General features: G+C 51.1%; 3 protein-coding genes across 3 annotated transcripts; 2 read left to right on the top strand and 1 right to left on the bottom strand.

Annotated features, from left to right (window-relative positions):
• Window positions 1–868: 868 nt before the first annotated feature.
• Window positions 869–2,667, bottom strand: SPSK_01607 (uncharacterized protein; the record flags this gene model as incomplete). The annotated part of the gene is made up of 2 exons (XM_016728516.1): window positions 869–1,422; window positions 1,497–2,667. 2 exons carry the CDS (start codon window positions 2,665–2,667, stop codon window positions 869–871), a joined length of 1,725 nt encoding a protein of 574 aa, XP_016589655.1.
• Window positions 2,668–6,471: 3,804 nt separating this feature from the next.
• SPSK_02095 (uncharacterized protein) lies at window positions 6,472–6,726 on the top strand (the record flags this gene model as incomplete). The annotated part of the gene is made up of 1 exon (XM_016728988.1): window positions 6,472–6,726. One exon carries the CDS (start codon window positions 6,472–6,474, stop codon window positions 6,724–6,726), a length of 255 nt encoding a protein of 84 aa, XP_016589654.1.
• Window positions 6,727–9,434: 2,708 nt separating this feature from the next.
• SPSK_10432 (uncharacterized protein) lies at window positions 9,435–9,689 on the top strand (the record flags this gene model as incomplete). Its single annotated transcript, XM_016736849.1, has 1 exon — window positions 9,435–9,689. One exon carries the CDS (start codon window positions 9,435–9,437, stop codon window positions 9,687–9,689), a length of 255 nt encoding a protein of 84 aa, XP_016589653.1.
• Between the last annotated feature and the right edge of the window lie 4,430 nt (window positions 9,690–14,119).

The following is a 14,119-nucleotide window of genomic DNA, read 5'->3' as shown; positions in this document are numbered from 1 at the left end:
TTGTTTTCATATATCCCACCCAAGTGATCTTCCTCTCCATGCCCAAGACCACCAATGCGATATCCAGTAATAAAGGAAAGTAGAAAATAAAGTGTAACAAACAAACAAGAAAGAAAGAAACAAGTGAGCATCGTTTCCGTCAGGATGCACGTCAATCGAGACAACAAAGCACGGCACAGGCTCCCCTCGTTGATGATATACAAATACATATACTCCGTACAAGACAAAATTTCCAATCATGTAAATAGTACAGACAAAGTAGGAAAGCTGGGAAAGAAAATAAGCACCGTTGCGAGGTTCCAAACTAGGAAAAATATAAAGCCGTCGCCCATTTCGGACCTGAGAGAGAAATTGGCTGTCGATTTTTGGGCGAGGCTGTTCGTAAGATTGAAAGTGAGTGAAAGCGGCATAGCCGTTCTTGGGCAATCCTACACCGTGGTTCGTGAATGGCGGGCCCCCCTTTTTTTGTCGATCGCGATATAGGCCGACCGCTGGTCGCGTGTTTGGTCATTAAAGCGTACCACAGTAATGGAGGAGGTAGAGGAATAAAATGGCGTGGCGTCCCATGGTGGGAAAGTAAAAGAATAAAAAGATGCTAAAAACGACTTGCTTAGGCCATTGAGAGACAAGCATGAGAGTTTCAGAAGCCGACGTTTATTTCTCGTCCATGTCGCATAAAACGCGGTGTATTTGACGGCATGGGGCGTGGTGCTACCAAGTGGCTCTCGAAGACACACCGACTGTACCGTGAAGCAGGTCGTCCATCCGCTGTTGTGTCTTGAATCCAGAGAACAATAAAAGACCGAGTCTAGCCCTCTAAAGCAATGCGCTTTGGGACAAGATGGCCAACCGTGGCTGTCGTTCTTGGTCAATCACCGCTTTCTCCGTGGCCACCCGTCGCACTGCCTCGCCGTTTGTCGTCGCTTTGGCGGTGGGGTGAACGGTGGCGCTCGCTGCCTCCGCGCGCGCTTCGATCTGGCGCATCGCGATGGTCTTGGCTGTACGGTCCGCTCGATGACGGCACGTCTTCTGACAACAAGGACGACACGGTATGTCCTCCGCTTCGAGGCTGCGACGGTTGCTGCTGTTGCTGTGATCGATTCGGTCCGCCTCCTTCCTCCCCGTCTCGCAAGGAACCGGTCGCAGAGGGCGGCGCTGAAGAATATGGCGATGGCGACATGCCTCGAGGATGACCGCCACCTCCGCCGCCTCCGCCGCTTCCGTACCCGCCACGGCCTGCTCCTCGGTAGGACGACATGTCACTGCGTTGTCGTGCGTGTCCTCGTCGTCGACCGGGTGGCGGGTTTGCTAACGAGCCGGAACTTTGCGAGAATGGTGGTGACCGAAAACGCTGATGTGAGCTTGGCGGCGGCGGAGCCGGCTGTGGCCCAGTAGCTTTTCGCTTCTTGGGCGACTCGGTGACTTCAAAAAAATTAATACAAACAATATCTTGAGCCAACTTTGAAACGTCGGCAAAGTCCATGGGAGGAACATACCTGATGCCGCAGGTTGGCTTGTGCCGCCTCCGCTTCCTCCTCCGCCACCCCCGGATCCTCCGCCACTTCCTCCTCCACCGCCACTGCCACCTCCTCCGCCAACGCCGGGAGGTCGCCAGTGGTAGAAAAGAATCGGCGGCGAGGCTTGCAGATCAATCTGTTGCTGTCCAAAGGTCCCGTGTGACACATTCGTGTTCAACGTGGGCAGGTTTGAAGATATACCGCTGGCTGCGGCTGCTGGTACCGCTCGTTCGGGCCGTCCACTGGATGTTGGTAGGGTAAACCCGCGTTGGCGAGTTGGTGATGGTGGATTTGGCGGTAACAAAGCCCCTCCTGGAGATGAGCCAGGCCCTTGGACTCCTCCGCTACTACCAGGCCCACCTCCATCCCTGGCCCCAGGCCCATACGGTCCCTGTCCAAACGGCGGTGGGTGATGCGGTGGCTGCTGCTGTTGTGGCGGCGGTGGAGGCGGTGGCGGTTGTGACTGTTGCGAGGGAAGCTGTTGCTGTTGCGACAGAGACTCTGGACGCTGGGGATCCAGCGGATGCTGACCTCCTGCACCCGGACCGGTCAATAGGAGCTGTGGATGCGGCGGTTGTTGTTGCTGCTCTTGCTGCTGCTGCTGCTGCTGTGAATGTTGTTGCTGTTGCTGTTGCTGTTGCATATGATGCGGCGGTGGCGGCGGGGGTGGTGGTGGCAAAGGAGGCGGACCATGCGGAAACATGATCTGGTGAGCCCATTCAAGAGCAGCCTGCGGCAAGTTGCCTCCGGCCATGCCCGCAAAGACAACCGGCACCATCGGTGGTGGAATGCCACCGGAAAGCGAAGTCCGGAGAATGTCATGTTCCGTTCGTCGTTGTTCGAGACGGAGTGTCTCCTGATGCGTTCGTTCTTCTTCGGCGCGGCGTTTTTCTTCCTCTGCTTTGGCCAGTAGCCATACACGCATCGTGTCGTCTCCACCGTGTTGTTGCCATGGCGGTGGTGGCGGGAGCTGCGGCGTGGCGACTGACGGATGAAGTGGTGGTGGTTGTTGCTGCTGCTGTTGCTGCTGCTGTTGTGGGTGTGGTCGATGATGTGGTTGTGGAGATGCTTGTGGCGGACCCGGTGGTGGTGCCTGTTGAGCCAGCGTCATGGCTGCCGTTGGAGGCAAGCCACGCTGAGGCGCTGACATTGGCTGGCTGGACGTTGTCGGACTCCGATGACGCGATGAGATGGCAAAGGTGCTATTTTGTTTGTCCCCGTCCCAGGAAAAAAGGGGCGGTGAGGGCTGGGAGGTGTTTGGCGGAGTTGGAAGATCATTGACAGGCTGGTAGCCGTTGTGCGAAGGCTGTTTTATTGTAAGCATCCTTGTGTTGAAGACGGCAACGAGGCAGAGGGATGCGGAGAGGATACAATCATGAAGGGGGGCAAGAGTGAGACTGAGTGTTTGACGCCGACAGAATTACGAAAAAGCACCCAAGTGGGCGAACAGCAGGTGAGTGGAGGGGGAGAAGAAACAATCAACAGACATCGATGTGGTGGACAGGCAACGACAACACAAGGGAGGGGAGTCAGGGAAGACAGGACGACAAGGAAACATGAGCTAACGGCGTGGTGGAGGCGGTCTGGAAAGAGTGCAGATGCGATCGACGAATCAAGACGACAAGACGCTGGAATAAGTACTCCAAGCGCAAAATGGTTGGCTTAACGGCGATAAAGGTGTTCTCTGGAAAAAAAGAGGCGAGTGCAAGGGGCCGCACAACAGCCAGTGGCAGGTCCAGAAGAAGAAGACGACAAAAGGTGGGAAGAGTGAGTTGTAGCCCAAGCGGGCAAGAAAAGGTTCAGAAAAACGAAGAGTACAACGCAAGACAGGGAGCAGCACTACAAGAGGAAGAGAGTCAGAGGAACAACAAGAAGCACGAGATAGGCTGGGTCCCCAATGGGGCATATGAAAGGGAAAAGTAAAGAGAAACGGCAAGAAAGAGAGAAAATACAAGGCAAGTGCTCCAGCGGGAAGGGGGATCTTATTACCTTGCAATAAACAAGCTGGAGGTGGAGGTGGCGGCCAACTCAGGACGGAACGACTCGATACTGTCGGGAGATGTTGGACGAAATACGGAGGAGAGAAGACGTTATTTCCAGGCGGAAAGCTCATGTGGACACCGAAAGAGCCAGCATAAAGGGTGAACTGTCCTAGACGCGATCCAAGGCGACGGTTTGTCGTTCTGTGTCTTGTTGTGGGTGGTCGTGATGGTGATGATGGTGGTGGTGGTGACGGTGGTTAACAAGACCAAAATGGACGGGGATAGTGAGACCAAGACCCAAAAGCATGAAGGAGAGACGAGAAAAGACGAAGAAAGCGAGCGTGGGTGAGTGAGAACGGCAAGGTGTTGTTGCCAATGGTGAAACGACTGAAATTGTCGGGCGGGCGTTACTGAATTTGGCAGTCAGACGAGTGGGCGAGTGGAGGAAGGCAAACGAACGAGTCAACACAGAGACAAGAATGAGGAAAAGGCAATGGTGGAGAGAGAGCAACGTGGGTGTGGGGGAAAAACGAAGACGCAGAAAGTCGAAGAAATGGACGAAAAGAGGAAAAGAGAAGAAAGAAAGCGAGAGGGAGAGATCGTGGGTTTTTTTTTTCGTTCTGGCCCTCCTTCCCTTTTTTTTTGTTGCGAGGCTTCCAGGCTTATACCTCCTCTTGATTGTTCTTTCCTTTTTCTCCTTTTCGCTGTTTCCTTTTTTATTCTTTTTTCCTTTTTTTGGTTTTCTGTTGTCTCAGGCAGCTTCTTTCCCCTTAGATCTTGGTGCGTCAACGTTTTTTGCCCTCTTGCTACTACCCTGTCCTTGTGGCCACCGGCCAAAGTAAGAAGGAACGACGGAGTATTGAGTGGTGGTGCAGGTTGTGTATGGGAGGTGTGAGTGGGAGAGAGGCAAGTGCGTGTGCGGGAAGCATGCAAGTCAGGAAAACGAGGAAGGAGCGTGGCCTGCTTTACCTTTCCTTGCCTAGTTGGGCGATTGGTGCGTCAAGGATAATTGGAGTGGCGGCTACTCCTTCCAATCTGAAGCTTGTTTGCAACTCGTCGTGGGAAAAAATTAACGTTTCTTGTGCTGAGAAGGCACAACACGTGCCAGCAAACCACAACAATTCTTGTCGACGAGAAGAGGGGGTGTGCCGAAGTCAACCAAAAGAAGGGCCTCAAGAACGGAGAGTGACGAACAAAGAAGGAGAGACAGAGGGCAAAAGAGAGAAGAAAACAGAGGCCAATAGATCCAGGCCAATAGATCCAGGCCAAAACAGCCGCTGGTGATGGCCAGGTACCGCCTCTCCTGCAAGCAACCAGTGGTGACAAGAATCTAGCCCATGAACGGCAGGGAACCAGGGTCAGTGTGCTGCGTGGCGATCCGATCCAGCTGGGTTGACTTATCCGGCTCGGCCGATGCTTGCCTTTCGACCTAGTCCATGACCTGGCGGCCGGGACCAAGAAACGTGCAGGTTCGACCGTTGTTGCCAGAGAGGCACGGAGCAGAGTTGGCGATCTACTGTATCTACTGTTGACCTGTCGTTTGAGCAGGGCTGTTGGGGGGGTGATTCGGGTGGAGGGGCGTGTGAATCGACGAGGGACTATGGAGAGGCGAGAACGAGAAAAAGAAATTAAAGAGTGAAGAGAAAGCAACAACAGAAAGGAACACACGATAACAAAAGAGGGAGGGGGCACGGACAAAAGACGCCAGAAAGCCGACCGAGAATGGACCAGGACTGCACAGCAATACAAGGCTGCCGGCGGTAGGTTGGGTTGTGGTGATTTTTTGGTGGAAGAGAGTAGAAAGAGAGAAAGAGAAAGAGAGAGAATGAGACTCGAGTCAACTGTTCCCGACAGGACGAGGCAAGAGGTTGCAGCTGCAAGGAAGACTACATGCACGGACCAGGGTTGAAGAATGGAGAGGGATCTCGTGTTCGTGTACGACATACGGAGCAGGCCACTACCTTCTTTCGGCCATTTTTGTATGGCGTCGTCCTCGATTTTGTCTTTGGTTTTCTATTTAGTTCTGGTTGTTTGCAGTTGGTCTTGTGTTTTATTTATTTTCCCTTTTTTCTTGCCATCTATTAAAATCCCTGGCCCGTCACCTGCCCCCTCTTGTTTTCTTGTTAATCCCGTTTTGGGTTTCGTTGCATGGTTCTTTTGTCTGTTTCTTTTCTGTGGCCCGCTCCCTATTTTGAACGATCGCCGCAGCTGGCAGCCACGCCAAAGTTTCCCACGCGATCGGGAGACACAAGGCTGGTTTCGAGCTGGCGTTGTGGGGACGAGGAGGGACAGGGGAATGGAAAACAAGGGGTGTGGCGGGCCTGGCCAGTTTATTATCTGTTTTATGTTTTGGGGTCCATGGGGAGAAAAAAAATGTGTGCTCGGCAGCCCTAGTTCCAGGCGGCTTAGCGGAGGCACTTGAGCTGGACGTGTCGGTTGCGTCGAGTTTGGAGACTTGAGGTCGGAAGGACAGCGGCTGACATGGATGCGAGAGCAGGTCCCTCAGCTTAAACAACGTACCTGGCAAGGGAGAGGAAATGATGGACGGGGTCCGAGGCGGGAGGGGGTGAGCAGGACAGGAGGGGGGCGTGTAAGTACGCGGATGCGGAAAGGGAAGCAGAAACAACAGGACAGACGACAACAGGGGAAAAGACACGGCCAGTGCCTGAGAAGAAGATGACAACAAAAACGGACACAAAAAAGGCAAAAGAATAAAAAGAGATGACGCAAGTGTTCTGCTATGTGGATGAGCACCACAGCAAAATGGGCCACGACGCCTATCCTGTCGACCAGGACCAGCATTGGATCGTGCACAACGACTTCACATTCGGCAGACTGCTTCTCACGCTCTGCAGAGAAACTGCACGTCCCGGCGTTCTTGTCATGGCGTTGTGCGTCGCTTGGGGGGTGGGGGATTTGGCATCTGTACGTGTACTGGGCGGGCGCCGCAAGGCCCCGTGCTGCTGCCCGCCATGTCTCGTCTCGTGCTCGTGCTGGGTAACTTGCAGCACATTTGGCAGCCGAGTTCTGCTTTGCCTTCCGCGCTCGTAAGATCCACAGACAGCATGGGATCCAATATGCACCGTGATTTTCGCCGGGGATCCCAGGCTCGGGCTTGGCTCAGGCGGGGTGATGGTCGTGACGGCGAGTACAAGCTACAAAGACGTAATGCGATGCCAGGAAAACACCTCTCAAGATGCCTCGGTATGGTGTCCGGCATGGCGTGAGAGGCGTGCGAGGCCCCAGGATGTGTACGTTCTTGACAGGTTGGGCAAAGCTAAAGACGGTTTTACAGAGTCGTCTACGCAAGCATCACGAAGCACGAAATGGAAAAATGGCAGGGCACTGCACGGGTCGTGGTTACTTCCCGAGAAAGGAAACCGAGGAAGTCCTGGGCATGAGTGCAGGAAGGAGCAAGCCAGGGTAGTATGTTTGTGTGGAGATGTCGTTTTATCTGGTTAGTGCTCGTGCTGGTTTTGTGATCTGCTCTTGCCTGTTCGAGAGAGTGCCATTTTGTCACGCGTCTGGAAAGAGCAGGCGTGGCGTGGGTGTGGCGAGGCGGCGGTTGCGGAAAGCCACAGACGGCGGATTGGGAATCTGCATTGGTCTCCGTCAGCACGCCAAACAGCATCCCGAGTGTTGAATTGCGTCCAAGCCACTGCAGAAAGAGCTACCGTGGCGAACGGAAAGGGCATTGGGCATATCATACGGAAAGAGCCCATCGGGGCTGCAGTTCGTTGCTCTATGTCTACTTAGCAATCAATATATTGGGCCAAGACAAAGAAGCAAAGGCAGGCGCGATCAAAGCCGAGAGCCTACTAGGACGTAGTACAAACGAGTTGACGATGAGAGACGACGGAAAGAACCCCCCTACACTAGCCAATGCCCGTTTAGGAAAGACGAAACCACAGAGCGCGTGTTTTGGGACGACAGCCCGGCGAGGAAGAGAGATGAAGGGGCAGGTGCGGGACCCTTGCACTTGCCACGGCTCCGCGGCTCCACTGCTGGCTGAGGCTGCAGGTCCAACTGCGCTAGCTGCGAGAGGTGGACCACCGTTTTCTCCATGCACATACGCCGTACTTCAGTCGTAATTAAGGACTACGAAAAACGACTTGAGAATGCCGGCGTGCCTTTGCAGGAGGATGTCCACCGCCTCTACCTGTACTTAACGGAGTAATTGCACAGTTATTACGTCGTACAGAAGCGGTATATTTCGGATACACAGATGTATTACATATACACAGCTTTTTAGAGTAAATACAAGGCAAACGACGGCACATCTACGACGTACACACGCACCCTCTCTTTCACGACTTGTTTGTCTCACCCGATAACTGCATTCCGGGATGAGACAAGAGAACAAGAGTGTAATACGAATCCTCGAAATCAGGACAGACGGAGAAAGGACTGGACATGAAAGCAAAAAGGACGATGATCACCGTACGGGAGAATGGACAAATCAAACGTAGGAGAGAAAAAAACCAAAACGAAACAACAAAACCAAGTCCCTCCACCGATACCACGTCTTTATTTTTATTCTTACTTCATTTCTCGCCTGCCAAAGTCCTTGCAATTTCAGTGCGCAGCCATGGGAATTAGCCTTTTTCGGTGTGGAAGTCGTCAGACGGAATCCAGCACGGCTAGTGACCTTGCCAAGTACCTCCCTGTAAGAGAAAGAGACAAAGACAACCATGTCATTCCGCTATTTGGTTATTGACTTTAGGTTTTGACGACCACTGTTGCCGTCGCCTTTGTCATCGGACGGTTCCCCGGACTATCGTTGCGCGGAGGGTGTGCGAACCACGAAGTGAAAAGTTGCGGAAACGGCGGGAGGCCACAAAAGAAGTGCTTTTGGGTGCGCTATCTCGCCATGTCGTATCTTTATTTTCCTGTGCTTGAGCCCTCTGGTTGGTTATTTTCGGTTTGTTTTTATTCGTGGTTATGCCGCTTATTGAGAGAGAAGAGAAGAAGAAAAACACATGGGAGGCCAAAATGGTGACCTGGAGGCCCAAATCGAGGCCCAAAAGAGGGGACAAAGCGGTTGAGCAGGGAAAGATCGGATCGGGACATTCTCAAGGATATTTGCAGTGTTTCCGCGCGGAGCATACGCCGTATTAACATGGGCGTAAGGACTACTCTGTGCTATCCGTGATGGAACAATACGGGTCGCATAGAAATAAAGCAGTCATCACGGAACAGAGGTACAGACGTACATTCCACAAGACGGCACAAGCCAGGGCCAGGTCCTGGTTCTGCCACTGACTTTTGCCCGATGCGTCCCCAGGGTTGCAGCAGTCCGATCAGGACAGGATGGGTGAAACCAGCATCAGCCGACCATGGCTCTGGAGGGGTGTGCGTGGAAGAAGTGGCCAGCCAGGTGTGATAAACGACGCATGTCGTTTTTCAAAGAATGAATAAATAACAAAGGATCTCGCGGTGCGACTGAACGAGTGTGTGGAAATCGGCTCAAAAGGCCTGCCAATATCCAAATATCCACATCTGTTTCTCAAACGCTCTGTGTCCAGGACCCCATGTCGTTCTCCATTCAAAATTCCCCTGATCGACCCTGAACCCTGTCGGATTCCCAATGAGAACTTCCAAAACACCAAAACAGGCCAAAAGTGGCCATCGTTGGCACGAGCACACCTGGACGAGCACATGGGCATGGCAAGCAGCGCTTTTAGCTCCGCATTGAATTCAGTTGGATGGGGACGACGAGCAAGTACTCCATATTTTAATAATAATAAAAAAAAAATGAGAACGGAAGAGCGATGAGGACTAGCAGGGGTTGGAAAGGTTAACGGCCTGTGGATCAACGGAAATGGAGGCGTTCCGCCTGGAACGCGCTATTGGTTTTCATTCCCCATCCACCACGTATCAGCCATCCAAGGTAAGAAGGACCTGAGAGATCGGTTGGTCCGATAGCCTGCCAGGAATGGCTGAAAGGAGAAAAGACCAATGGGCCGTGGAACCGACTGTCGCCCAAAAGGACACGAAGAACACCAGCGCTCGTTTGGAGTCGCCGAAAGAGGCAACGAGCTACAAGGACAAGCTTCTCCCAGATGGAGAAAGGAGTCGAGGAAATGATCAAGGACGGGCAGGAGGCATGAGATGGGCGAAGAGACAAAAAGAAGCAGGGAAGCAAGAGTTCAGAATGGGAGAGCTTCAGGCGTGTTGGAATTCGGAATAGGAGAGACTGGGCAAAAAAAAAAAACTCAGATACAACTACGGCGACAACAAATAACAAAACATATGCATGACAGCCCACCGAATATGCACTGCAACTGCACAACTGCACGACGACTGGACATGCACGCACAGAGAAAAACGGCCCAGCTGCATGCCCTGGCCATCTGGACAACCAAAAAAGTAGACGACGCAAAGGCAGGCAGTTCTGTATTTAGTCACTTCTCCTCTACATATATCCGAGACGCGTATCGCCCTTTTCTGCCCCTATTTTAGCTGCATATGTACATGAGCAACGCACGTTACACGCATCACGCCGGAGACGCAAGATGGCATGTCGATTGCCTCCCAAACAACCCGTGCAGAAAATAGGACGCAGTATGTCTTGCTTTAACGCCATTTTTAATCCCGGCCGGCATGGCCAGAACGGCGGTGTGCATTCAGCAGGCGGAGACAGAGATTAAAGGGTGAGAAAAAGAATGTAAAAAGGAAGAAGAAAGAAAACAGGCTCCACAATCTATCTTGGCCGTTGGGCGATCGATCGCAACGAAACACAATGACGAGTCAATCACCAAGTGAGGGCCGCATATAACTGGCCAGGTTTTGGTGAGGCGAGGTGATGAAACGGTGAGAATTGGGTGCGTGGAGGAAGGGGACGGGGGAGAAGAGAAACGGAAAGGGGTGGAACCGTGAGACATCCCGGCGCATGGTTTTCAGTACAGTTTGTGTTTATTTTATTGTGTACGAAATACTGTGCACTACATATTTTGTATATGCAAGGCCGCGTGTTGCGTTTACGTGCTGCACATCTCCATAAACACACAAGGCGATGCAAACCAAAAGGGAATAGTTGACGACGCATGTTGCTTACTTTAGAGGGGCGTTTTTTAAAGGGAAAATGGTGAAATAAAGTAGTAAAATAAAATAAGAACACAACACGGCAAAGTGCAAATTGTTTTTGTTTTATTTATAGCTTTGATTTTTTTTCTTCTATTTCCAAGTAGACGCAACATTTTTTTTTGGTTTCCAAAGAAAGAAGCCAGTGAGCAAAAACAAGTACTCCGCAGATCTAAAACGATAAAAACACAAACAACTCTATAATATGCTGCTATCCTAACACGGCCTTTACAACGCCACTTCTACACGTCCTTAGACGCCGGTCGGTAGCATCCGTTTATTTTGTACCGCAGTTCCCGTGTTTTCTCAACCCTACCCATAATTGCTCTTTTTTTATTGCCGCCGTGGCGGGCTGCAAGCGCCGGCGCGTCAGCGATTAGCTGAATCCAGAGTCACATTCACATTCACGGTGTGGGAAAAACACGGCAGCGCAAGGTTAAAAATAAATCAGCAAGGCCGAAAGCGGAACATGAACGAGAGAGGGCTGGCAAGGCTTCGCCGACCGGCTGTTGACCGGCTGTCTCGTTTGTCAACCTTTTGAGTCAACCAAAAAAAAGGAGGGTAAGTCCGAGGGGTCGGCAAGAAAAGACGGTTCATACCACCCTCCACTCACAAGAGAAAGTTCATAAGACGACACAGTAAGTGGAAGGGTCCGCTCGGCGAACCGTGGTACTGACTGTCTGCCGTGCACAAACGGGTGGCAAGACCGACAAGAGCGATGGACGGATTTAGACACAAAAATGGGCGTTCAAAGCTGGCTTATGCGGGGGTTGACGAAAAAAATAAATAAAAACAAAAAACAAATGGCTAGAGGTTTGACAGTGGTACGACAACCGTGGGTGGTTTGAGACATCAGAGGACATGGACGAGGTGGTCCGTGTGTCTTTCAATGTTCAAGATGGGGAAGCTGGAAATGCGCATGTCAGGCGCCGCAGACGACGCACATGATGGCCGCACAAACTATTATGCACATTTTGAGCACAGGTTTTATGCCGCTGATTTCTTGTTACTTTTATTTTTATTTTTATTCCGACTGGCCTCCAAGCCAAAAAGGCCCTGCATGATGCACGAGGGCAACGTCGACCGTGCGGTCGTTGTTATTTTGGGATGTCTGCGGTTCGCGGCGACCATTCCTTGTCAGAGTGTTACAGTCGCATTAATAGCCTAGTAAGTAGTGAGAATTATGAACAAAAATAAAATAAAAAACAAAAATAACACACATAAAAGATGGCCCGTGCGCCGACTGGGGCAAAACACCGAATTCTGCATCGGTACCGCACTGGACATGGGACAGGACAAATGCGGGAGACAAGGCGAGAACAAAGTTCTCTGGAGGTTTGAAGGTTTTGTGTCTAAAACGGGAAACAGAAAAAGAAAACAGGAGGTCGCAAAGTCCAAACTGCACGCCTCCAACTTGTGATCGGCAATCTACGATACGAAACGGACAACGTGCAGCGTATGAGACTGACTGTTCCTGTGGTTATTTTACGGATGTACATAAAAGAAGAAGCTAGACACGAAAACGTGCAAACATTGTAAGTTATTTTAAAATACTGTAAAACTCTCTTCGATTCCCTGTTGTTTTCGTTCACTCTTTCCACTGTGGGGTTTTCGTCAGTCACCTCAGACCTCGAGAACCACAAGATGTCTCTGCAGGACGCATTGTATCACAACAACCCGTTTTCTGGGAAGACGAAAAACTTGAATCATAAACAGGTAGGTCGTGCTTCCACCCTCCAATGCTCGCCCTACCTTTCAGCCCGTCGGCACCACACCGACAGGCATCCTAAAAGTAGTTTCTCCCGGTGTCTCTGTAGCACGCGAGCTGAAGCAAGCAAAACATCAAAAAATCAAAAAAAAAAAAAAACGAAAAAAGAAAAAGAAAGACGCACGATCCTGTGCACACGGAGCTTTCTATTCCCCGCCCGGCACCGAAATTCAAAGTGAGTGAGCAGCAGCAGCACGATTCGTAACGCAAGAAGCTCGCGGCTGCATTGAGAAGCCGCTCGAATTATGGTTTCGACTTTTCTTTTTCTTTTCCTTCCCACCTCGTAGAGAATGCGGGACGTCTTACCTTCTCCAAACCTACCAGTTTCACCTGTGAGGCTCTCACCGACTCTGCGGCCGTCGCGCAATTTCTGCGTAGACAATCAAACAAGCAGCTGCACGTTGGCGATCCAATAAAAATACAAAAACAAGCTATCTTATAACGCACAGCGTGTAGAGCCGCATATGCTGCTGAGAACGACGAGCTCGAAAAAAAAGGATAGTTACGTTGGATGCAGTTTTTCCTTGTCATGCTTTGTCTACTACTGATCACATCGTACGGAGCCAAGCTCCACGCACATCGGGACACATCTCAGTTGCAGAGAGTGAACGAGTACGTCGTAAGATTGGGGTGATGTCGTGCGCCAAGGCGAACCGTTGTTGTCAAAGGTTTGGTTGAGGCGACCTGGTTGCCAAAAGAGAGTGTGGTGTGGACGGACGGCCCAGGCATTGCTTGAAGCAAACACTCTGCCTTTCTATGCAATAAGCCGCATAAGCTCGCTCTCGCCTCGTTCGTGCCCCGAGTAGTTTGCGGCAAAGTGCATGACAACTGCAGAAGCTGACACAGGGCAAAAACACATGGCCCCTTCATTCTCCTCTGTGTTGTTTCTGTCCGTAGCATAATGGTTTGTTTTTTTCTTTGGATTTTCTTGAGTAGATACCAGCTATTTTCATACAAGACCACTTGCCTCGTGCGCCTTCGGTCCCGTTCGCAGTTCATGATGCGATCGGTCGCCGAGCTTAATATCTCACATATTATTTTGGATTCTGAAAGACGTCAAACGTCCAGACCTGCGAGCTAACTTGTGTCTACATGTGTCGCACTCGAGGGTGCGCATACACCTTTTCCCCTTTTGTGCATCTGAACTCCATTGCCATCCTTCCCTGCAACCCTACGACGCGCCATCACCTTGGCCTGCCACCAAGAGAAGAAAAGCAGGACCCGGTGCTGTCTCTGTCTAGTTTTTGTTGTTTTCCTTCTTCTTCTTCTTTTTTTTTTAAAAAATATATATATATATATATATTTAGATTTTTCGCCTTTTGCCTTGTGTCGCTCAGTTCTCTCATGGAATAGAAACAGACTTGATACAAGCATGATGGTCACCCATCCAAAGTGTTTATTCAGGTGACATCCTTGCCCTCATTTAAGGAGGCCGAGGGGGTGCTCGGAGGGTAGGATTGCCAGGAACGGAATATTTACCGTTCAACCCTTCCCAGTAGCCAAAAGTAAACACGTATTATTGCATATGGCGTATGAATACGACACAAGTAGACAGATTGAGAGAGAGACTTTCAAGTGTTTCAGGATGTGCCTGTATTGGGCCAAACGTAACATCGGCATAACCACAACCCTTGTCCGGAGAGCAGAGCTGAAAGGTGACAACAAAACAAAACGACCAGAATACTACCCTGCTGACGATATTGTGGTCCATACGAAGTACATTGTAATTGACTTCGACGTCGTCTCTGGCCTGTATTCATGAAGAGTTG

The sequence above is a fragment of the Sporothrix schenckii genome, assembly GCF_000961545.1.
Source record: "Sporothrix schenckii 1099-18 chromosome Unknown Cont42, whole genome shotgun sequence".
Taxonomy (NCBI): domain Eukaryota; kingdom Fungi; phylum Ascomycota; class Sordariomycetes; order Ophiostomatales; family Ophiostomataceae; genus Sporothrix; species Sporothrix schenckii.
The sequence above is the reverse complement of the archived record's forward strand: the minus strand, read 5'-3'. Positions and strand labels throughout refer to the sequence as shown.